General features: G+C 45.0%; 1 protein-coding gene across 4 annotated transcripts; it reads right to left on the bottom strand.

The window, feature by feature from the left end:
• Positions 1 to 906: 906 nt before the first annotated feature.
• Positions 907 to 26,276, bottom strand: LOC124289007 (retinal dehydrogenase 2-like). 4 transcript variants are annotated; one of them, XM_046725603.1, is made up of 14 exons: positions 26,173 to 26,276; positions 15,823 to 15,927; positions 11,869 to 12,009; positions 11,511 to 11,640; positions 10,465 to 10,526; positions 10,045 to 10,173; positions 8,704 to 8,817; positions 8,150 to 8,252; positions 7,246 to 7,430; positions 5,308 to 5,472; positions 3,969 to 4,126; positions 3,480 to 3,554; positions 1,803 to 1,842; positions 907 to 1,079 (listed from the first exon to the last, which is right to left on the bottom strand). In XM_046725603.1, the coding sequence occupies exons 1-14, from the start codon at positions 26,212 to 26,214 to the stop codon at positions 1,050 to 1,052; spliced, it is 1,479 nt and encodes a 492-aa protein (XP_046581559.1). In that variant the 5' UTR covers positions 26,215 to 26,276; the 3' UTR covers positions 907 to 1,049. The 4 variants fall into 4 exon arrangements, with proteins under 4 accessions (XP_046581559.1, XP_046581561.1, XP_046581562.1 ...); XM_046725605.1 differs by lacking the exon at positions 26,173 to 26,276 and adding an exon at positions 16,125 to 16,205; XM_046725606.1 differs by lacking the exon at positions 26,173 to 26,276 and adding an exon at positions 16,114 to 16,168.

Raw genomic sequence — 26,276 nt, 5'->3', positions numbered from 1 at the left:
TAGACCTGCATGTGGTGGCAATGGTCTGTCTGTGGCAGTCAGACCTCGCACATTACGCACACAGTGTAAGATCATATTTACAGACATGATTCAGGCTTAACTCAACAAACGTCCGTCTACATGACGTCGGCCTGTAAATGTTCGAATCTGGACCAGACAAACCACCGATTGGTTTCACAGTTATGTAACACGTTATGTTTGAAGTTGAGTTACGTACGGAGTTCGAACCCACACTTTCTCATACATCCAACGGTGTAGGGGTACAGTGACACCCGATCAAGCGAGACTGACCACCCGATACAGTGAGCGCGGGAGGAGAATTCTTGCAAACTCGCAACTGAAGACATGATTGGATCTGAATCACCTTCCAGGTGAGCTTCAAGGGGATATACCAGGTATACTGTAGGATAAGTAAACATGAAAGGAATTCTCAGTCACGTGTTATTACCTGTCTCTTTGTTCACAGTAAAGACAATAACCAAAGGAATGTGTGGATTTTGCCATGCCCAGAAATACAGAAAGGTATGTCAACTCGTAAACCGCATTCGGTAGCTACATCAGGGCGGTGGGTCGGCGACCGCAGATAAACCACTCTCTACGAATGCGGGAACGTATAGCTGGGCGATCACAGTCACAGTCCTGGCATATATACCTGCATTAAGCGCAGTAGACGGCGGCTGTTTACTGTCGTCACGGTACACGCGTGGCCCTAGATGACCTCCAAAACCTTGTTGGGTTCCTTGCTGGGTCATCCTGACCTAAGACTCGTTATGTAAACAGAGTTATCGTTTTGAGTGGAGGTAATGCACTGCTGATAAGCTACAGTAGTGTAGGTAGTAGATATCTAAAACGTACACTTAAAACATATCTCGTTACTGTTTGGGGACTGGTACTACGAAAAGCTGCTGTTTTGTGTAGATGTTTTAATTTCATTATGAATATACACGATGACGTCAGACTTCTGTAAAGACCTGGCTATAGACTGCTATATACAAGTAACAGACACACAAGGGAAGGTGCTGCCATGAGTCCACCTTGTCCATGACGTCTCAAACTTTCGCCGGAGCCTTCATCGTCACCTGCAACACCAACACTATATTACACACAGGTGGCGGTCGGTTCTGTGGGGGGTTGTAGGCGTGGGCTTGCGGTTAAAGCGTTGGCTAGTGACGTCAAATTCCGGGTTCAGTTTCCCACATGGTAACAATGTTCGCCCGTCACGCCGAAGGGTTCTATTCGCCACATGGGTACAATGTGTGAAGCTTATTATTGGTGACCCCCGCCGTGGTGTTGCTGGAATATTGCTAAAAGCGGCGTAAAGCCATATTCACTCACTCACTCACGCTGACGGTGGGAATCATTGAGAAGGTTCTCTCCATGTCTCTGCTCCACACAAGCCATGTATTACCATATACATTTTATATATAGCCTGCTGTGCAATAGAAGGACATTGTACACAATGTTTGATAGTGTCTAAAGTTGAAAGACTCAATAAAGGGCTACGCGATCGTGATGTATTTACACGATTATCATAGCTGTGTTTTCAGCGAATGTTTTCAGTATATAAACGCCTGACAACGTTCGTAAGCTTTTGTCAAAACTAATTTGTGTACTTTCTTTTACCCGGCTGCTCAAGTATATCAACGCACTACACTAACATAATATGTAGCAGATGAGGGGCAACAGGTAGACCATGGTTATACAACATAAGGAAGTTGTTATCTATAGCGTGTCGGCCTGGTCCTGGCACACTGGAACAGTGAGGCTACGAGAAGATATATAGACTGGTACTTAAGTCTCACCGTCTTCACTTCTGTGTATTCCCTGATGGCACATTCCCCCCTGAAACATGGAAACTGGGTGAGTATTGCCTGTAGATATACATGTTTATTATATAGGTAGTATTTTTCCTGTACCACGATTGGTTAAAAGACCGTCACATGATTGACTACAAAACACGATATTGACTTGAGTTTTCTGATAAATTACGATATTGACTTGGGTTACTAAAAATAGACAAGGAATCCCGTACGAAGGGGCTTCCCCCGCTTTTCAGCCAATCAGATCACTCGGATAGATGGCACAGTGTGCGCATTAAAGGTTTATGTTAAAACCCGTTTCTCTTTCATTATATAATAAAACAAGCAAGCTCGGTCGATATTGTTTTACTCAGGTCAATAAAAACCGATATCGACCTCTACAAGAGTCTATAATTGAATATTATCATCCAAAACTGTGTTCCACAGTAGATATCGCTCTAGGAGATATCGTTTTGACAGTAGATTTTGTACAATGCCCTGACAATGCTTTGACGTCATAAACTTGTTGACGTCACAATGTTATGGCATCGCTGCACTGCAAATCTAATGGCAGTACTGTGTTCTGTGTACATTTTTCATTGAAAACTAATGAAGAGTGATTTTTGATGATAAATAGAATCTCACCCTCGTGTCTTCTGATATCAAATATATCAACACTCGTTGATAAAAGTAAAAATATCCTCGGCAAGTCTCGGATATTTGTATCAAAAGACACTCGGGTGAGATTCTCTATATATCAGTTGTACATGCAGGCAGAACAGGCGAAGGGAGTTCGACCGACTGACTGACTGTGTGTTTGGTTTTACGCCGCTTTTAGCAATATTCCAGCAACATCACGGCGGGGGACACCAGAAATGGGCTTCACACATTGTACCCATGTGGGGATTCGAACCCGGGTCTTCGGCGTGACGAGCCAACGCTTTAACCACTAGGCTACCCCACCGCCCGAAGGGAGTTCGAAGCTGAGTTGTAGTTTTCGAACAGTAGTTGAGTTATGTCACAGCGTGTCATCGTGATGTCAACAAACTACGACTGCGGACGCTGTGTTGACAAAGCAGCAACCATAGCAGAGACGGATCGGGGAATGTAAGCAGTGACCAGTTGACCCGTCAAGGTGCGCAACTCTTTCAAGTCATACAGATGGCGCAACCGGTGTGATAAGTCCCACGACTGTCAGGGGTGAACGCCCTTATATTGTATGGTAAGACGGACCATGGGACAGAATTCAACGGAATGGAAAACAATCTGTATTATGTATCATACATTTACGTGGAATTTGGCTTGGAGCAGCTGTCGAGGATGACGTCTACTTTCATATTAATATCATAATAAGTATAATGACTTTGTTTTGGTTTACTTTGTACTGCATTCTCTGTGAGAGGACATATCTTATTAGAACGTTACTAAATCTCAAAACGTGCAAGACTTTGTGGCCATGATGGAGGGAAATATAAGAGTGGACTCTATGTCAGAGACATGTCTTCGTGTGCGTTGATGTAAAGACGTCGTGAGGTCGTTTGGGAGGCTGCACATGTTACTTACGCTCATGCCAGTACCCATTATTGTTATTTTGTATACAAACGCAGCCATTCACCTCTCCTCGAACTCTGCACATCTGATGAAAACCGTGAGGTTGAGAGGTGTTGTTGAAGTACTCACAGTTCTCTGCCCATGCCCGACTGTTTCACACCTCCAAACGACGTCTGCGGGGTCAGCCAATTGTAGCAGTTCACCCTGCAGAAAACCAAGCTGATTCATGTACGACTCCAAGTAGACTGTAAAACATGGGGTAATCCATATGATCCAGTTTCGAATCGGTTGATAGTCCTTTCTCTAGATAATGCACTCACAACACAATCCCGATATACTCAACTCTCTCTCTCTCTCCTCTCTCTCTCTCTCTCTCTCTCTCTCTCTCTCTCTCTCTCTCTCTCTCTCTCTCTCTCTCTCTCTCTCTCTCTCTCACCTGATGGAGGAGCAAGCATACACTCCGAAACGTCGTGTTATTCACAATAAAGAAGTTGACATCCATTCCCTTTAAATACAGATTACAAACGTATGAGGTATTACGACGTATGAGGCGGCAGTGTAATGATGACAAATGACATAACCAATATTCCCAATAGTATTATTAATGCTGTAACCTACCACACCGTCCCGGCCTTCACCCTGCTGCTGAAGAGCATGATCTTGTCGATGTCCGAGGTGAATATTGCCGCAGCAATGCCGTAATCAGAAGAATTGGCTTTCGCAATGACTTCATCCAGAGTTTTGAATTTCATTATGCACTGTACAGGTCCAAATATCTGATTGTCAAAACAAACAAATGGTTGTAAAAACACACCCGTTTTCAGGTAAATCAGGTGTCTTTCAGTGCACGATTTGCCTCTTCAGTTTCTGTCGTTTGATCCGTTGCCAAAACCAATCTTTAGATATGTTACGTACAGTAATGTGTATCGGTATATGCATACATACTGTACCCGTCTACGGGTCGGGCATCCCGTTAAGGTTACAGTATACACCTACTTACATAGTGCATGTAGATGAACCATTGGTCACCCCTCAGCAAGGGGTACGATGTCACGCGTCAGCCAAGCAGGACCACCCGATCAAACTGTTTTTGTGATGTTGCTGTGTACGCTTAGACGAATATTTCAAAAATACATCTACAGTTGCTATTGGCGAAATAATCGGAACTTAGTGCGGGCACAATATCATACTGAATGTGGGGAGATAGCTTGACAACAGAAGTGCTGCAAATTGTTCATCATTCTATTTGACCAATGCAATCTGTACATTGAGTGGTAAGAGGCAGGTTTTCCTGCTCACCCCCAACAGTAGCGAGTGGTTAGAGGCAGGTTTTCCTGCTCACCCCCAACAGTAGCGAGTGGTTAGAGGCAGGTTTTCCTGCTCACCCCCAACAGTAGCGAGTGGTTAGAGGCAGGTTTTCCTGCTCACCCCCAACAGTAGCGAGTGGTTAGAGGCAGGTTTTCCTGCTCACCCCCAACAGTAGCGAGTGGTTAGAGGCAGGTTTTCCTGCTCACCCCCAGGTTTTCCTGCTCACCCCCAACAGTAGCGAGTGGTTAGAGGCAGGTTTTCCTGCTCACCCCCAACAGTAGCGAGTGGTGGTTTTCCTGCTCAGTAGCGAGGGTTAGAGGCAGGTTTTCCTGCTCACCCCCAACAGTAGCGAGTGGTTAGAGGCAGGTTTTCCTGCTCACCCCCAACAGTAGCGAGTGGTTAGAGGCAGGTTTTCCTGCTCACCCCCAACAGTAGCGAGTGGTTAGAGGCAGGTTTTCCTGCTCACCCCCAACAGTAGCGAGTGGTTAGAGGCAGGTTTTCCTGCTCACCCCCAACAGTAGCGAGTGGTTAGAGGCAGGTTTTCCTGCTCACCCCCAACAGTAGCGAGTGGTTAGAGGCAGGTTTTCCTGCTCACCCCCAACAGTAGCGAGTGGAAACAAAAGACGCAGGTTGGTCACTGATTACACACCTCATCTCGGCCAATGCGCATGTCCTCTGTGACGTCACTGAAGACGGTCGGTTTGATGTAGTAGCCCCTGTCCCCGTGTCGCTGTCCCCCACAGTGAAGCGTGGCGCCTTCAGTGACGCCGGACTCAATGATTGCCAAAATCTTCTTGAATTGGGCTTCGTCTAACTGTGACAGCAACATGTATAAAATTAGCTCTGGAGATGTTTCTAATATTTAGTCTTGAATGCAAGTACAAATAGTAAATGCCGCATAGTGATACACACATTGATAACTGAAAAGTTGTAATTCAGATATGTATTTATGACTTGAGAAGTTTTCATAAGTGTAGACAATAAGCTCCTTTATGAAGCAGATAAGTGCAGCTTGATGTCGTTGTTGGGCGTATTGGGATTTTAAAAAGTCCAGGCCAAACATTCAATTCAATAGATATACCGGACTCTCTTCTGTAAATGAATTAGTGGTATAGACGGAGATGGGTGTGTCAACATAACGAGACATTTAATTTGTGTTGAAAAAAACAATTTAAATTTGAAACATTTCTGACATCAGCCACGAGGTCCCCGTCCGTCCCAGCTTACCTGTGGTCCCGATTCGGGGTGGGGTGTGGGTGGGGGTGTTGTGGGGGTTCACATGGTGTTCAAGCTTACCTGTTGTCCCGATTCTGTGGCGGGGTCCATTGTGTTCAAGTTTATCTGTGGTCCCGATTCTGTGGGGGTCCATGGTGTTCAAGCTTTCCTGTTGTCACGATTCTGTGGGGGTCCATGGTGTTCAAGCAAGCTTACCTGTTGTCCTGATTCTGTGGCGGGGTCCATGGTGTTCAAGCTTACCTGTTGTCCCGATTCTGTGGAGGGGTCCATGGTGTTTACCTATGGTCCCGATTCTGTGGGTCCATGGTGTTCAAGCTTACCTGTGGTCCCGATTCTGTGGCGGGTCCATGGTGTTCAAGCTTACCTGTGGTCCCGATTCTGTGGCGGGGTCCATGGTGTTCAAGCTTACCTGTGGTCCCGATTCTGTGGGGGGTCCATGGTGTTCAAGCTTACCCGTTGTCCCGATTATGTGGCGGGGTCCATGGTGTTTAAGCTTACCTGTGGTCCCGATTCTGTGGCGGGTCCATGGTGTTCAAGTTACTTGTGGTCCCAATTCTGTGGCGGGGTCCATGGTGTTCAAGCTTACCTGTGGTCCCGGCTCTGTAGCATGGTCCATGGTGTTCAAGCTTACCTGTGGTCCCGGTTCTGTGGTGGGGTCGATGGTGCTCAAGATTAACTGTGGCCCCGGTTCTGTGGCGGGGTCCATGGTGCTCAAGTTTACCTGTGGTCCCGGTTCTGTGTCAGGGTCCATGGTGTTCAAGCTTATCTGTGGTCCCGATTCTGTGGCGGGGTCGATGGTGTTCAAGCTTACCTGTGGACCCGGTTCTGTGGCGGGGTCGATGGTGCCCAAGCTTACCTGTGATCCTGATTCTGTGGCGGGGTCGATGGGGTTCAAGCTTACCTGTGGACCCGGCTCTGTGGCGGGGTCGATGGTGTTCAAGCTTACCTGTGGTCCCGATTCTGTGGCGGGGTCCATGGTGTTCAAGCTTACCTGTGGACCGGGTTCTGTGGCGGGGTCCATGGTGTTCAAGCTTACCTGTGGTCCCGATTCTGTGGCGGGGTCCATGGTGTTCAAGCTTACCTGTGGTCCCGATTCTGTGGTGGGCTCCATGGTGTTTAAGCTTACCTGTGGTCCCGATTCTGTGGCGGGGTCCATGGTGTTTAAGCTTACCTGTGGACCCGGTTCTGTGGCGGGGTCGATGGTGTTCAAGCTTACCTGTGGACCCGGTTCTGTGGCGGGGTCCATGGTGCCCAAGCTTACCTGTGATCCTGATTCTGTGGCGGGGTCCATGGTGTTCAAGCTTACCTGTGGACCCGGCTCTGTGGCGGGGTCGATGGTGTTCAAGCTTACCTGTGGTCCCGATTCTGTGGCCGGGTCCAAGGGGTCCCCAACTATCCTTGTGTTGGCTCTGTTCACACTCCGCTGCACGAATTCGTCATATATGTCTTCTTGTACATACGTCCTTGACCCTGCCATACAACACTGGCCGGCGTTGAAGAACAGAGCGTGATGGCATTTCTCGATGGTATAGTCCACTGTTGAAACAGAAGGGGCAGCACTGCTATACAGGTGTCGTTGTAAGTGGAAATGACATTGTTTGGGGTTTTCCAAGTTCCTATTGAACTCACAAAGATGGTTGAGGACTGCAGCTTGCTGGGTCTGACCAGGTCTACTCATCACCTGAATATTTTATGGATATTTTACTTGACCTGCCGACTCATTGTCCAGTGTCACACGTGTTAGCGCACTATAAAAGCCTGTCTACTCACTATCCCAGTTGTATGACTAACCGCCTGTCTACTCACTATCCCAGTTGTATGTCTAACCGCCTGTCTACTCGCTATCCCAGTTGTATGACTAACCGTCTGTCTACTCACTATCCCAGTTGTATGCCTAACCGCCTGTCTACTCACTACCGCCTGTCTACTCACTGATTAACCGCCTGATTAACCGCCTGTCTACTCGCTATCCCAGTTGTATGTCTAACCGCCTGTCTACTCGCTATCCCAGTTGTATGACTAACAACCTGTCTACTCGCTATCCCAGTTGTATGACTTACCGCCTGTCTACTCGCTATCCCAGTTGTATGACTAACCACCTGTCTACTCACTATCCCAGTTGTATGACTAACCGCCTGTCTATGCGCTATCCCAGTTGTATGACTAACCGCCTGTCAACTCACTATCCCAGTCAATTAGTTTCCCTCGTGTCTATTCACTATTCTAGACTTCTAACTTAACATCTATCTACTCACTATCCGAGTCTTCAAACACTACTATCGGGCTCTTGCCTCCAAGCTCAAGGTTCAGACGCTTCAGGTTGGACTGGGCACCCATCGTCATCACTTGGCGGCCAACCTGGTCAAGGAAATCAGTGCTGGGTTCGAGGGATGCACAAATCTACTTCACTCCACAAATAAACATGGGAAGGATTGAAACTGACATAGCCAAAGCTCTGGCAGTTGTTTTCATTAACGTAATGTCAATATTCGTTTATATATTATTACTGCTTATCATTGATAGTTTGTTTATCATTTAATTATTTCTTTATATTCAGTAGGCAAATATATATTTATTTCTCTTTTCAAGCAGAATTTATGAAAAAGGAATATTTAGAAAGAATAAATGGATATTATTCAATCAAAATAATATTTTTTCCATTTCCCTTTGAGTGACTGAATAGCTGTCCAGATCACGACAGTTCGTGATGCACGATGACTGTGTCAGGGACGAGTGGAATTTGTCTTGGTAGTACAGGTTCGAAGCCGGGTCATTGTTACTCGTCAGGTAATGATTGCTCTATTCTCACCTCAACAGATCCCGTGAAGCACACTTTGCTGATGTCGGGGTGGGAGGCGATGGCAGCGCCGGCGGTGGGACCGAACCCAGGGACGATGTTGACGACGCCAGGCGGGAACCCAGCCTACAGAGCGAAGGTCAAATCTTGGTTTTCTATATATCTCCCTCATTATCAGAGCTGGAATATATTCTAGCATACTTCCATTATAAATTGACTTTACCGTTAACTTTACATTTGACTTTATTAACCCGCGACACATAGGCTGTTTCTTCTAGTCCCTCGCTATGTATTGTGTTTTCATGGAACCAGGTATATGTCTCTTACATTATTCATAGAAACGTGTACCGTCAGAGATTCCTTGGTGTATACTACTTAAAAGAAATGAACGAACACCCTGTGGTGACCGCAGTTACTCCGCCATGTTTCATGGGTATTGCAACACTGTGTGTGTTCGCTAAATTCTTTGAGCAGTACATTTATCAAACGTTTGCATTTACCAACTTGTTTTACTGAGTCCTAGGTTCATATATATTGAAATAAGCCAATTTGTACCATCAGTTACGGGTGGTCTCCCTTGACGAGTTTCCCGTTAACTACACTAAGTTACAGGACTCTTGATCCCTTAAGCTAAACATACAGAGGCGGCAGTGAACACAGACTCTACCTACATAACTTGCCAGTCCCAAGTTTAACAATATCTATGTAAGCTCAGGTGGGACGTTGTGTTTGGCGGTGAGGAGCCTGGTGAATGAAACGTTCGATGGTCATGTAATTGTCCTACGTTCGACTCCCAACATGGCTATGGTATGTGAAACTGTATGGGGCGGTGGGACTTGGTGTATCAAGGCTCGGGCTATCGTGGGCCGAGTAGAGGCGGCTGTACCGACCCATTGGAAACTCTTCTGGTGTAGGTTGAAATGACGTCCAACCACTGCGGGGACTACCTAGCTTCAAGACGTCCATGGAGATGTTCTGATGGGCAGCATTCACCCTACGCATTTTTCCTCTTACATTTGGTCGACAAACGTGTGCCAAAATGTTGACTGAAGTGTACCATTTTACGCTCCTTGCCACTGAACATGATTGTCGCAGGTGTCACGTGTGTCTTGTTTATAATTTCCCTTCCATGATAAGCTTCTAGCTGACATATATATCGCTGTCTTAGCTACAAACGTTTACACCGGTTGTGCATGTTAACTACCATGTGACAATCATCGCCCAATCAAACATATTGCAGTTGTATTCAGTGTTTCATGATTAAATAAAATCAACATTCACATTATTCCCCATGCGTTCTCTCTGTGAGAGAGAATCTATTTCGATACTCATCATGATGGCCATATGCGTTACCTCCTTGATAAGAGACGCTAAGTACAGCGCTGATAAAGGCGTCTGTTCCGCCGGCTTCAGCACCACCGTGTTTCCACACGCCAGCGCGGGGGCTATCTTGTATACCATCATTGGTATAGGGAAATTCCACTGAAAACAATACAAGGTTCACTTGAAATTAACGTCAATCCTTCTTCTATCCATTTATTAATTTAGACGCATTGTATTCCATTGTCTTCGTGGCAGACACACTGACACTGTAAGATGACTATTTTGTCTACACGTGAGTAAAGGGAGAAATTAGCTATACTCATGCCAATAATGGTTGTCACCCCCTTCAATTTTTTTTATTGGAGAGGGGTGGGGGTTGGGGTGGGGAGGGTCGTGACAACCATTATTGGCATGAGCATATATGTTACCTAGCTGAAAACATTGATTTACCGGTATGATCTGTCCAATAACGCCAACAGGTTCAGGTCGTGTATAACAGAAGTATTCCCCATCTGGAAGATATACAGTCAACGTCGACAGGTCATTATATAAACATATGTACACATGACAACCATGAAGTCTATCATGAAGTGTGGGGTGGTCGTATCAGTGCTATGGCATTATAGTTGGTTTATTGTTTAACACCGCACTCAGCGATATTCCAGCTATATATCGGCGGTCTGTAAATAATCTAGTCTGGACCAGACAATCCAGTGATCAACAGCATGAGCATCGATCTGCGCAACTGGGATACGATGACATGTGTCCACCAAGTCAGCGAGCCTGACCAACCGACCCCGTTTTACGCCTTTTACGACAAGCATGGGTAACTGAAGACCAATTCTAGCCCGGATCTTCACGGGCTTAAGGCACTGTAAGTTAAGCCACACGGAAGATCGGAGGAACGTGTTTGTTCCTTTGGTAGGTTTTACCAATACATTTTACTTTGAAACTTGAATTCAACAAGTATGTACAATATATTTGTTAAAGCAAGGACATAAGCAGCTTGAATTATATTTCAGATAAGGCCGTGAAGTATACACGTATGTACCATTACAACATGGAATCATAAATAAACAGAGGCAAATATCGGCATTAGATGCACAAATACCATTCGACTTCAAGATTTTTTGTGTAACAAAGTTTTAGGATCTAGTATATGAATACCGAAGCATGGCAAGATCTGGTATTTTTGGACAACAACACAACGATGATTCAACAAATGTAATCCTATCAAAGTCGATAGGCGCTTCCCACATCTTCCTGACAAGCAAGCTTATAACACTTACTGACGTTGCAGCACGGTGGGGGTTATTCGATATATCTACTGACGCTGCAGCACGGTGGGGGTTATACGATATATCTACTGACGTTGCAGCACGGTGGGGGTTATACGATATATCTACTGGCAGAGTCACGCACTCAGACAAAGTATGGATGCACTGTTCTTTCTGATGACATTTACTTTTAGATGAAAGGGGAACAATGGGCCTTACCTATCGGGATCGTTTTGCCAGAAATCTTGTCTGCAAACCCTGCAAAATACCGCAGTACCCTGACACTGCTCAGGACGTCGACAAAGAAGGCCTCGCGGTATGTCTTGCCGCTGTTGATGACCTCCAAGCTCTGACAAGGGCATCAAGCGGCCAAACATAGATAACAATAAGTCCAACAATGAAAGATGAAGTAATCTGTTCATTCATTTAGTCAAACAATAACTATGTACAGGTATTTCACTTGGATTTCATGACGTTTAGGGCAACATGGTCTAACCACGTCATTGTGACACGTATATAAGTGAAATACTGCCCAAAGCGCCATTAAGAGTATCCAGTTAGGGCAACATGTACTTACGGCGATATATGCTTTATCCCGCTCCATAAGCTCGGCCAGTTTATCAAGGAGACGCCCCCTCTTGCTGGCGTCCATGCTCTGCCATGGGGACCCGAACTCTAACGCCCCTTTAGCTGCAGCAACAGCTTTGTCAACATCGGCCTATGAAACATCGACTACAATATGTATCATAATCTCCAAAACTTCGACAAATCTATTTATTATTATAACTCAACCCAGACTTATTATTAAGCTACGTATCTGCTGAATACCGTGCTGGGATTCGAGATACGAACCTTCTGATCCTTGGTCTCACACCTCGTCCACATGGCCGGAGATATCCAGGTACGTGTCATGTGTGGTTCAGCTCTCCGCCCAACTACATATTCCCTTGTTCATAGACAACATGGCCCGGACTTTACAGTCATGTGTCCATGTGTGATATAAACGTACGTTTAAGCCGCCGTCGGGCATCATTATAGCGGTGCTCCGTGCTGGGAGATTCGAATCATGGACATGGTGAATAAGATTTAAAGTGCACGAATCTTCTGACCTGAGGTCGGGCGCCTCTTTATGTGACCAAAGAGGTTGTCTTAAGGTGAGGATGACTCAAAGCCCTGATACACTGACATTGTAAGGATACCAGCTCTGGGATGACTCCACACCCTGCTACACTGACAAGGTAAGGATGTCATCTGTGTGATGACTCCACACCCTGCTACACTGACAAGGTAAGGATACCATCTGTGGGATGAATCTACACCCTACTACACTGACAAGGTAAGGATGTCATCTGTGGGATGAATCCATATCCTGCTACACTGACAAGGTAAGGATGTGATCTGTGGGATGAATCCATATCCTGCTACACTGACAAGGTAAGGATACCATCTGTGGGATGACTCCACACCCTGCTACACTGAAAAGGTAAGGATGTCATCTGTGTGATGACTCCATATCCTGTTACACTGACAAGGTAAGGATACCATCTGTGGGATGAATCTACACCCTACTACACTGACAAGGTAAGGATGTCATCTGTGGGATGAATCCACACCCTGCTATACTGACAAGGTAAGGATGTCATCTGTGGGATGAATCCATATCCTGCTACACTGACAAGGTAAGGATACCATCTGTGGGATGACTCCACACCCTGCTACACTGACAAGGTAAGGATGTCATCTGTGTGATGACTCCATATCCTGTTACACTGACAAGGTAAGGATACTATCTATGGGATGACTCCACACCCTGCTACACTGACAAGGTAAGGATACCATCTGTGGGATGAATCCACACCCTGCTATACTGACAAGGTAAGGATGTCATCTGTGGGATGAATCCATATCCTGCTACACTGACAAGGTAAGGATACTATCTATGGGATGAATCCACACCCTGTTACACTGACAAGGTAAGGATACTATCTATGGGATGACTCCACACCCTGCTACACTGACAAGGTAAGGATACCATCTGTGGGATGAATCCACACCCTGTTACACTGACAAGGTAAGGATACCATCTGTGGGATGACTCCACACCCTGCTACACTGACAAGGTAAGGATACCATCTGTGGGATGACTCCACACCCTGCTACACTGACAAGGTAAGGATGTCATATGTAGACATGACTCCACACCCTGCTACACTGACAAGGTAAGGATGTCATCTGTGGGATGACTCCACACCCTGCTACACTGAGAAGGTAAGGATGTCATCTATGGGATGAATCCATATCCTGCTACACTGACAAGGTAAGGATACCATCTGTGCGATGACTGCACACACTGCTACACTGACAAGGTAAGGATGTCATCTGTGGGATGACTCCACACCCTGCTACACTGACAAGGTAAGGATGTCATTTGTGGGATGACTCCACACCCTGCTACACTGACAAGGTAAGGATACCATCTGTGGGATGACTCCACACACTGCTACACTGACAAGGTAAGGATGTCATCTGTGGGATGACTCCATATCCTGCTACACTGACAAGGTAAGGATGTCATCTGTGGGATGACTCCACACCCTGCTACACTGACAAGGTAAGGATACCATCTGTGGGATGACTCCACACACTGCTACACTGACAAGGTAAGGATGTCATCTGTGGGATGACTCCACACCCTGCTACACTGACAAGGTAAGGATGTCATCTGTGGGATGACTCCACACCCTGCTACACTGACAAGGTAAGGATGTCATCTGTGGGATGAATCCATATCCTGCTACACTGACAAGGTAAGGATACCATCTGTGGGATGACTCCACACCCTGCTACACTGACAAGGTAAGGATACCATCTGTGGGATGACTCCACACACTGCTACACTGACAAGGTAAGGATGTCATCTGTGGGATGACTCCACACCCTGTTACACTGACAAGGTAAGGATGTCATATGTAGGATGACTCCACACCCTGCTACACTGACAAGGTAAGGATGTCATCTGTGGGATGACTCCACACCCTGCTACACTGACAAGGTAAGGATGTCATCTGTGGGATGAATCATCCACACCCTGCTACACTGACAAGGTAAGGATGTCATCTGTGGGATGAATCCATATCCTGCTGCTACACTGACAAGGTAAGGATACCATCTGTGGGATGACTCCACACACTGCTACACTGACAAGGTAAGGATGTCATCTGTGGGATGACTCCATATCCTGTTACACAAGGTAAGATACAAGGGGATGACTCCACACCCTGCTACACTGACAAGGTATCATCTGTGGGATGAATCCACACCCTGCTACACTGACAAGGTAAGGATACCATCTCTGGGATGACTCCACACCCTGCTACACTGACAAGGTAAGGATGTCATCTGTGGGATGAATCCATATCCTGCTACACTGACAAGGTAAGGATACCATCTGTGGGATGACTCCACACCCTGCTACACTGACAAGGTAAGGATGTCATCTGTGGGATGACTCCATATCCTGCTACACTGACAAGGTAAGGATACCATCTGCTCCACACCCTGCTACACTGACAAGGTAAGGATGTCATCTGTGGGATGACTCCACACCCTGCTACACTGACAAGGTAAGGATGTCATCTGTGGGATGAATCCACATGTCCTGCTACACTGACAAGGTAAGGATGTCATCTGTGGGATGACTCCACACCCTGCTACACTGACAAGGTAAGGATGTCATCTGTGGGATGACTCCACACCCTGCTACACTGACAAGGTAAGGATGTCATCTGTGGGATGAATCCATATCCTGCTACACTGACAAGGTAAGGATACCATCTGTGGGATGACTCCACTACCTGCTACATTGACAAGGTAAGGATGTCTTCTGTTGGATGACTCCACACACTGCTACACTGACAAGGTAAGGATGTCATCTGTGGGATGAATCCATATCCTGCTACACTGACAAGGTAAGGATACCATCTGTGGGATGACTCCACACACTGCTACACTGACAAGGTAAGGATGTCATCTGTGGCATGAATCCATATCCTGCTACACTGACAAGGTAAGGATACTATCAATGGGATGACTCCACACCCTGCTACACTGACAAGGTAAGGATACCATCTGTGGGATGACTCCACACCCTGCTACACTGACAAGGTAAGGATACCATCTGTGGGATGACTCCACACCCTGCTACACTGACAAGGTAAGGATGTCATCTGTGGGATGAATCCATATCCTGCTACACGACAAGGTAAGGATGTCATCTGTGGGATGACTCCACACCCTGCTACACTGACAAGGTAAGGATGTCATCTGTGGGATGACTCCACACCCTGCTATATTTGACAAGGTAAGGATGTCATCTGTGGGATGACTCCACACCCTGCTACACTGACAAGGTAAGGATGTCATCTGTGGGATGACTCCACACCCTGCTAGACTGACAAAGTAAGGACTACCCGCTCAGTTTTGCATGTACCACACAAATATATAAACAAAAGACAGGGGGAAATCAGATCACCTTGTCTCCCTCCTCAATGTCGGCGATATTTTCCTCCGTGGCCGGGTTACTAACTGAGAACAACTTGCCGCTGGTGGAGCTGACAAATTCATTGTTGATGAATATCTGGAAAATAAAGAGAACAGATTTTTCAGGTCCTGTCAACCAGCCTCGTACCTTTTGTTGTCGACACTAGGTGTGTGCTCTTTGCAAACCTATTTTACATCACGTTACGAAAATTCTTTGGTCAACGGTAGCAAAAGGGAGATGAAACAGATTTGAAAACAAAAAAGAATTAATAGAACAGAATACATTGGATGAACTTTTGCTCAGAAACGAGAAAGTACAAAACAAGTTCCAGATGCGATGTGACGATGGTAGTTACGGTGCGATGGATGGGTCACGTACCTGTGCCACGTGTGATACAGTCACGTGGAACCAGATTTAAACTGCTCATGTTGTAGATTTTATGACTGCTTCCGACAATGGCCTATTTATACGAGTGAGTGAGTGAAAATGTAACATGGCTTTAATACCAATTTGAGTGTCACTCAGTGCATATGTTTTCTTTATTTTAGCGGAACAAACAGTACTGGCATGTTTGTGATAATCAGTCAACACAATTAGCCTGGCTAAGTGTCAGTGATTCACAGATTGGACTAGTCTGCCACTCATGCCCCTGGTGGGCAAGTCATGGCGCCTCGACTAGTCGACCACTCATGCTCTGGTAGGCAAGTCATGGCGCCTGGACTAGTCGGGAGCTCATGCGCCTGGTGGGCAAGTCATGGCGCCTGGACTAGTCTGAAAACTCATGCTCTGGTGGGCGAGTCATGGCGCCTCGACTAGTCGACCACTCATGCTCTGGTAGGCAAGTCATGGCGCCTGGACTAGTCGGGAGCTCATGCGCCTGGTGGGCGAGTTATGACGCTTAGACTAGTCGGCCACTCATGCGTTTCGTGGGCGAGTCATGGTGCTTGGACTAGTCGGCCACTCATGCGTTTCGTGGGCAAGTCATGGCGCTTGGACTAGTCGGCCACTCATGCGTTTCGTGGGCGAGTCATGGTGCTTGGACTAGTCGGCCACTCATCCGTTTCGTGGGCGAGTCATGGTGCTTGGACTAGTCGGCCACTTATGCGCCTGGTGGGCAAGTCATGGCGTCTGGACTAAAGTATTGTCGGAAATAGGAAAAAACTGTTTTTAGTCTGTTACTCTGTATCCTTAAAATTGACAAATTTACAAACAGCATATAGCGAAATAACCCACATCGGCCTAAGTGGGCATTCAGTGGGATGCGTAATGGTATATCTAGAAAAGCATGTTTACTAGAAAAATCGAGCAAAACTTAGAAAAAATACGAATAGCTGCTCAAAACAATTGATCAGACTATAGATGACAATTAGGTCGCTCAGCCAGGTATGACGACGAACCGTCGACTCACCTGTCATGAAATGCACGTCCTGCCTACAAGCACAAGGGGTCATCTCAAAGATATCTTATGTTTTTTTCATGTGTGTTGAATATGTCTCATCTATTGATCATAAAGTTTATGTTGAGAAACGCAAAAGGGTAAGATACCCATGGAAAAGCTTAAATCAGCCATCGTTTACATGTCTCAAAATATATAGGTGGCATGACCACCCGAAGATCGACAGGACTAAGATATTATTTGTAAATTGTTATGACATGCCGTTTGCTTCCCAGTTTAATTCCCTAAAGGATTATCTTATCTCAGCTTATATCTCTAACACCCAGCCTGGCCCCAACCACTGTCTTGGACACCCGTCCTGATTTGCTTTGAGAGACAACCCTCCTACCTGTTTCTTTTTATAGTGATAGTGAGACTCCATGGCAGCTACACCCTTCATAGTTTCAGTATTAAAGTTATTATTTTACGTCAGCTATCGTTTAAAATGAAGCAGAGTTTAATTTTAAAATGGACATTTAAAAAATTGTCCTTTGTAATATAATATCATCGCACACTAATTTACATAAAGCCATGGTCTGTTCCAAATAAGTTGCATTTCTCATTTCTGCACTAATCTCTCCCCAGTAAAGTCCTTTTTCTACATCCCCCTACCACTGAGACTGTAGTTTGGCCGAACTTGGTTTAACAGATATTTCACACCTATACATATTAAGTACATAAATTGTAGATATCAATGCGAAAAAGTTTCATGCTATCATTCCCTGACAGTCACACCTTGGGCAAGTCTGCCCTGGACTAGTCTGCCACTCATGCTCTGGTGGGCAAGTCATGGCGCCTGGACTAGCCTGCCACTCATGCACCTGGTGGGCAAGTCATGGCGCCTGGACTAGTCTGCCACTCATGCACCTGGTGGGCAAGTCATGGCGCCTGGACTAGTCTGCCACTCATGCACCTGGTGGGCAAGTCATGGCGCCTGGACTAGTCTGCCTCATGCCATGGCGCCTGGACATCTGCACCATGCACCTGTGGGCAAGTCATGGCGCCTGGACTAGCCTCATGCCACTCATCGCCCCTCATGCACCTGGTGGGCAAGTCATGGCGCCTGGACTAGCCTGCCACTCATGCACCTGGTGGGCAAGTCATGGCGCCTGGACTAGTCTGCCACTCATGCTCCTGGTGGGCAAGTCATGGCGCCTGGACTAGTCGGCCACTCATGCACCTTTTGGGCAAGTCATGGCGCCAGGACTAGTCGGCCCCTCATGCCCGTGGACCGAAGCAAAACGAAATCTTATAATACCTGAGAAAAGTACATGATGGGAACGTTTCAAAACTGTACGGGGAAAACCCCTTATCACATTACTTAACTTTAGGCTGCTATTGAGGGCAAAGAAAGCTTCAAACATTTAAGAAAACATACCCTGGCAATCTCTTAAACCATGCGGCCAAGGTCAAGAGAGTGTCGTTCAAACTCGATGCTTAACGTATTCAGAACGTCTCATGTCGGATTGTGATGCTTGACGTATTCAGAACGTCTCATGTCGGATTGTGATGCTTGACGTATTCAGAACGTCCCATGTCGGGATTGTGATGCATGACGTATTCAGAACGTCCCATGTCGGATTGTGATGCTTGACGTATTCAGAACGTCTCATGTCGGATTGTGATGCTTGACGTATTCAGAGCGTCTCATGTCGGATTGTGATGCTTGACGTATTCAGAACGTCCCATGTCGGGATTGTGATGCAAGACGTATTGAAAACGTTTCATGTCGGATTGTGATGCATGACGTATTCAGAACGTCTCATACCGTATTGTGCTAGTTGACGTATTGAGAACATTTCGTGATGGATTGTGATGCAAGACGTATTCAAAACGGTTAATGTCGGATTGTGATGCAAGACGTATTCAAAACGGTTAATGTCGGATTGTGATGCATAACGCAATCAAAACATTTCATGCCGAATTGTGGGATATCGGGCATAAACTCGGAGATAGGGTGGACATGTCCTTAGAGATACAGTTTAACAAAGCCTTGGAGATAGGGTTTGACATAGCCTTGGTGATAGGACTGGCATAGCCTTGGAGACAGGGTTGACACAGCCTTGAAGATAGGATTTGACACATTCTTGGAGATAGGGTTGACATAGCGTTGGAGATAGGTTGACATAGCCTTTGAGATAGGGTTGACAGAGCCTTGGAGACAGGGTTGACATAGCCTTTGAGATAGGGTTGCAAAGTCTTGGAGACAGGGTTGACATAGCCTTTGAGATAGGGTTGCAAAGTCTTGGAGACAGGGTTGACACTGGCTTGAAGATAGGGTTGACATTTATTGGAAACACGGTTGACATAGCCTTTATTCCGCTATTTGAATTATATGTAACTTTGTGTATCTGTGGTAAACCCCGACTAGTCCATCAGCTAATATGCGTTCATTTGATCGGGTACATTAAGAATGGTCAGCTTTTGACTGAACCACGTAATGATGGAAATACTCCTGACAGGGAGACCTGAGACAACCATCCGACAACCGAGGAGTAATAAACAACATGGCAGTTACAACATGAAGGAGCAATCCGACCCCGGAACTTTCCACACAGGATGGAAATAGCTCACACACCGGAAAAATAGACAGTCTAAATTACAATAGAACATTTATTGCTTGTGTGAAAAGGTTGACGACTTTAAGGTTATTGTCTGTCTCAAGTCATTTGACATTGTGTGTTTAAGGGTGACATTTATAACTGATTTTGCCTGCGTAAATTGGCCATCTGAATAAGAAATATATTTTGCCCCAGCAGTGAAACTATCGTCATCAGGTAGATGTTTTGGTGGTGTGTTTGTCAACCTCAGATTGTCATATTGCTGAATTTATATTGACATATATATGGGACCACTGGTCTGATTTCACCTCCTCACATGTGCTACCTAGTGGGGATGTTAAAGCGATGAAATCAATCCAATCTGTGAGAAAAGTGTTTTTTTTGTAATAATGGCGTATTTGTTGATGAAGACACAAACCAACTTGATAAAACAAACATTGTCAATTTCGCAGAGTTGGTAACATGGCCGCTAGTGAGAATTGTTTTTTGTTTCTTAAATCTTTCAATATTTATGAAAATAAATAAAAATATCTTGGCATATTGTTTACATATATGCTGAATCTGAACAATCATGTTTTTGTAAATATAAAACGTCTGTACAAAAGTCGTGACTATTCTAAGTAACACATTCAGTTTGGGGTAAAGGGAAAATACCTGTAAGAATTATTTAAATGGATCACTGAACATCAGTGATGACACCAGGTGTTCGCGGAATACAATGAATTGATTCCCTGAATTGAATAATAATTGTTAATGGCACTATGGCGCTCCGTTAAATACGGATCTATGACTTACATGCAATAAAGAACTGAATAGAAAAAGTTCACAGGTCACAGGTCACCGGTCCAGGTACAGTAGAATACAAACAAGGATTGTACACAGCATGGTGGTACAAGAACAGGGAGTAAACAGTAACACAGAATACAAACAAGGATTGTACACAGCATGGTGGTACAAGAACAGGGAGTAAACAGTTACAGTAGAATACAAACAAAAGTTGTACACAGCATGGTGGTACAAGAACAGGGAGTAAACAGTTACAGTAGAATACAAACAAAAGTTGTACACAGCATGGTGGTACAAGAACAGGGAGTAAACAGTTACAGTAGAATACAAACAAAGGAGTTGTACACAGCATGGTGGTACAAGAACAGGGAGTAAAGAACAGTTAAACAGTAGAATACAAACAAAGTTGTACACAGCATGGTGGTACAAGAACAGGGAGTAAACAGTTACAGTAGAATACAAACAAAAGTTGTACACAGCATGGTGGTACAAGAACAGGGAGTAAACAGTAACACAGAATACAAACAAGGATTGTACACAGCATGGTGGTACAAGAACAGGAGAAACAGTAAACAGTTACACAGAATACAAGCAAGGATTGTACACAGCATGGTGGTACAAGAACAGGGAGTAAACAGTAACACAGAATACAAGCAAGGATTTGTACACACAGCATGGTGGTACAAGAACAGGGAGTAAACAGTAACACAGAATACAAGCAAGGATTGTACACAGCATGGTGGTACAAGAACAGGGAGTAAACAGTTACAGTAGAATACAAACAAGGATTGTACACAGCATGGTGGTACAAGAACAGGAGTAAACAGTAAACAGTAACACAGAATACAAGCACAGGATTGTTACAGTAGCATGGTGGTACAAGAACAGGGAGTAAACAGTTACAGTAGAATACAAACAAGGATTGTACACAGCATGGTGGTACAAGAACAGGGAGTAAACAGGATTACAGTAGAATACACAAAGTTGTACACAGCATGGTGGTACAAGAACAGGGAGTAAACAGTTACAGTAGAATACAAGCAAGGTACACAGCATTGTACACAAGCATGGTGGTACAAGAACAGGAGTAAACAGTAACAGTTAGTAGAATACAAGCAAGGATTGTACACAGCATGGTGGTACAAGAACAGAACAGGAGTAAACAAGTAGGAATACAGTTACAAGAACAGGGAATACAAACAAGGATTGTACACAGCATGGTGGTACAAGAACAGGGGAGTAAACAGTTACAGTAGAATACAAACAAAGGATTGTACACAGCATGGTGGTACAAGAACAGGAGTAAACAGTTACAGTAGAATACAAACAAGGTTGTACACAGCATGGTGGTACAAGAACAGGGAGTGTAACACAGAATACAAGCAAGGATTGTACACAGGGTGGTACACAGAATACAAGCAAAGTTGTACACAGCATGGTGGAACAAGAACAGGGAGTAAACAGTAACAGTAGAGAATACAAGCAAGGATTGTACACAGCATGGTGGTACAAGAACAGGGAGTAAACAGTTACAGTAGAATACAAACAAGGATTGTACACAGCATGGTGGTACAAGAACAGGGAGTAAACAGTTACAGTAGAATACAAATGGTGGTACAAGGATTGTACACAGCATGGTGGTACAAGAACAGGGAGTAAACAGTAACAAGCAAGGATTGTACAGAATACAAGCAACAAGAACAGAGTTGTACACAGCATGGTGGGTACAAGAACAGGGAGTACATGGTGGTACACAGAACAGGGAGTAAACAGTTACAGTAGAATACAAACAAAAGTTGTACACAGCATGGTGGTACAAGAACAGGGAGTAAACAGTAACAGAGAATACAAGCAAGGATTGTACACAGCATGGTGGTACAAGAACAGGGAGTAAACAGTAACACAGAATACAAGCAAGGATTGTACACAGCATGGTGGTACAAGAACAGGGAGTAAACAGTTACAGTAGAATACAAACAAGGATTGTACACAGCATGGTGGTACAAGAACAGGGAGTAAACAGTTACAGTAGAATACAAACAAGGATTGTACACAGCATGGTGGTACAAGAACAGGGAGTAAACAGTAACACAGAATACAAGCAAGGATTGTACACAGCATGGTGGTACAAGAACAGGGAGTAAACAGTTACAGTAGAATACAAACAAAAGTTGTACACAGCATGGTGGTACAAGAACAGGGAGTAAACAGTAACACAGAATACAAGCAAGGATTGTACACAGCATGGTGGTACAAGAACAGGGAGTAAACAGTAACACAGAATACAAGCAAGGATTGTACACAGCATGGTGGTACAAGAACAGGGAGTAAACAGTAACACAGAATACAAACAAGGATTGTACACAGCATGGTGGTACAAGAACAGGGAGTAAACAGTAACACAGAATACAAGCAAGGATTGTACACAGCACGGTGGTACAAAAACAGGGAGTAAACAGTTACACAGAATACAATCGAGTCAGATCTTAACATTTACAATAACATTTGAAATTATCACGGTTTGCGAACATAAGTTAGCAATGCACACATACAATGAATCTCATCCAGCCAACTGTATTGTCTGACTCTGTACACGATCACAAGACAGAAGATTATATCTTGCGCCATGTCTATATTGGCCAGATGCATACTGTCTAAGAGAAAGGTTCCGTTTGGATCACATACCTTGGTAAATGTGATATGAGGGTTCCGTTTGGATCACATACCTTGGTAAATGTGATATGAGGGTTCCGTTTGGATCACATACCTTGGTAAATGTGATATGAGGGTTCCGTTTGGATCACATACCTTGGTAAATGTGATATGAGGGTTCCGTTTGGATCACGTACCTTGGTAAATGTGATGTGAGGGTTCCGTTTGGATCACGTACCTTGGTAAATGTGATGTGAAGGTTCCGTTTGGATCACGTACCTTGGTAAATGTGATATGAGGGTTCCGTTTGAATCACGTACCTTGGTAAATGTGAAGTGAGGGTTCCGTATGGATCACGTACCTTGGTAAATGTGATATGAGGGTTCCGTTTGGATCACGTACCTTGGTAAATGTGATATGAGGGTTCCGTTTGGATCACGTACCTTGGTAAATGTGATATGAGGGTTCCGTATGGATCACCTACCTTGGTAAATTTGATGTGAGGGTCCCGTATGGCTGCCTCTGGCGGCTGTGGCAGAGACATCCTGCACTTGGAGCGGATCATACTACTGACAGCGGAACACCGGAGTGCTCACTTCAACACGTCATTTTAAGGTCCCTCATTTCCATAAATTATCATACCAAAGTACTCCACGCGCTATATAACACTCCTCAAGGAACCTCGGGGGATCTCTTCAGCTAACAATTTGCATAAGGGATGAATGAAGCACCATCTTTTCAGCCAGTTACGATACTTCTTTGAGAGACAGTTATGAAACTGCTTCTTTTCGAGATTTTGCAGGGGTTTGAAGTAAGGTAGGCTCTTAATTGTTTTTATTTATCTTCTATATCTGGGGCCGGTGACAGTGTACGTGGCAGTGATCACGCCATTGCGGTAAGGTGGAGATGGAGTTGGAGGGGGGAGGGCTTGACAGGGCCATGGGGACCACTTTCCCCGCATAGCAACAAACTCCTAAACCTCATACGAGAAGTGATCATCCAGTGCTAAAAGACTTAGATTGTTCTATATTTTGCCCTTACTTTTACTGCGTGGCCATTAATCCTACGTCGGACTGTCATAGCCTTGTCTCTGACAGAACAACGGAACTTAATCACGTATTCTTAACACAACTGGGCGGAAACTGGGGCAGGGGACAGTAATATTTCTAGTGGAACGACCAGGAAACAGATAGGAGGGAGGAGGAGATATGGGACAGTACCAAAGTTAGTGAGTGAGTTAGATGTGACGACGATTTGGTCACATTGGAAGTATGGTGCGCTATTAACTTGTCATAATTTTGTAAGTTGTCACAATATTTGGTCAACATGCTACAGAGCTTAAAAATCTATTGAAAGTAATTTTACTTATTGCAGTGTGTCTCAGATTAACATGTGATAACGGTTCGTGATGACACTCGAGAAGTGAGTGAGTGAGAGGGTAGTTAGCGTTTAGCGCTGAAGCTTGCACGCTTTCTCAGCCAGCACGTTGATTATACTTCTACTCGGGCGCCAGGTCCTGGGTTTCAGCTGATCAAGGGTATTCATCAAGGTAAATTCAGGATTCGAACCGAAGAACATAGCGTTCTGGTAATCCCTAGAGACGCTTCTCTGTTCGGCACAATTTGCCGTGTTTAACATAGCCTAATACATTTATGATATTATCCGAAGTATTAACAGTAATATTCCAGTAGACGTGAGACATGATCCTGTATGTTTCAGCGATATCCTGCCGACTACTTCGTGTCCAGCCACCAGCTGTCAACGTTATTTCAGTTTGGTTAGTTGTTGTTACGAACAGGCCTTGAGAGGGATTAAAATGTGCTATTTTAAAGTACGTTTTACACATACACCCCTACGCCATCCACAGATGCCTCGGCATGTGTGAAGTCAGTGGACGAGTATGATGTCAACAGTTTTATAGGACCGGTGTGACACTGTGTCAGTTGCCTGTTTACCATGTCAATAGACAGTCAGATTTAATTACACCATTACATCACACCGCTCTCATAGATACATTTCAGGAACCAGCACATACTGCAGCAACTATAGTACATGCAATTGAATTGCTTGGAAACATCCTAGGTGGAATCGGGTGGGTGACAGCCTGAAGTCGCAGCTGTGGCCGAGCTTATGGATCTCGCCAGGTCACGGTGTGTACTCCTCTCACATTAGTTGGACTTCTCGCCATGGAATCCACCAGTTCTTTTTTGGTGAAGCAGATTGCAAGATCTAAGTTCAGTGTCTTGGCGAGCAAATGCCATAGATATCATTGGCGAGTTCAAAATCTGATTTGAAAAAACCCCAAAACATACACAACCAGAGGCAATTTAGAACCTCGCATGAAACCAGACTCCAAAAAGTGATCGTGAATTGTTTTGGAGAATATTCCAATTGTCAATATCATTTGGAAACGACTACCTGATTTCAGATTTGTCAGACATGAAAATTCGTAATAGCAGTTTATCTATCATGGAAAACTAAGTCAATGCACAAAGTCATACATGCTGCTTCATTTACTTACACCAAACCTACCAAGCTTCTCGATGTTGTATGTGTTCGGTGCCTCACTAACAGCCTACCGAGTTCAGTGATGCGGGAGAAGAAGATCAGTGAACCGTCTCCTGTCACGGAGGAGCTGATACTAGGTACATCTTACCTGTTCCTCGCTGCAAAGGGACTCACAGTATCAGCTGAGTTGACACTAACGGTGTCGCCCTTGTAGTTCCCAGCTGTCAGGCTTTAACTGCTTGAGAACTATGGATTACCAGTGGAGAGAGCAAACATGGTGCAGGTCACCAGATTATGGCATTGCAGAATGGAGAAGAAAAGGCTGACGCACTGCTGTCGTATCATGCATTCAGTTGGTGCCACATTTTCAGAGGCATTGGGAAGAAATCAACACTTTACCAGCTTCCCTACTGCAGGAACATCTTTGTGTCCCACGTTCATCACACATGTCTTTATGGCAGGACACGTCGCCAGGTGGAACCTAGAAACGTCTGTTGCCAAGC

Source organism: Haliotis rubra, unplaced genomic scaffold (assembly GCF_003918875.1).
Source record: "Haliotis rubra isolate DU_JTF1 unplaced genomic scaffold, ASM391887v1 Scf43, whole genome shotgun sequence".
Taxonomy (NCBI): domain Eukaryota; kingdom Metazoa; phylum Mollusca; class Gastropoda; order Lepetellida; family Haliotidae; genus Haliotis; species Haliotis rubra.
The sequence above is the reverse complement of the archived record's forward strand: the minus strand, read 5'-3'. Positions and strand labels throughout refer to the sequence as shown.

Bases quoted from the DNA above. Each gene is read 5' to 3' on its own strand.
- LOC124289007 (XM_046725603.1), bottom strand. From the start codon at position 26,214: ATGAACGTGGGACACAAAGATGTTCCTGCAGTAGGGAAGCTG. The intron at 12,010-15,822 runs GTGATCTGATTT...GATGTTTCATAG, and splicing joins ACATTGAGGAGGGAGACAAG to GCCGATGTTGACAAAGCTGT. The intron at 10,174-10,464 runs GTAAATCAATGT...TATTGTTTTCAG, and splicing joins TTATTGGACAGATCATACCG to TGGAATTTCCCTATACCAAT.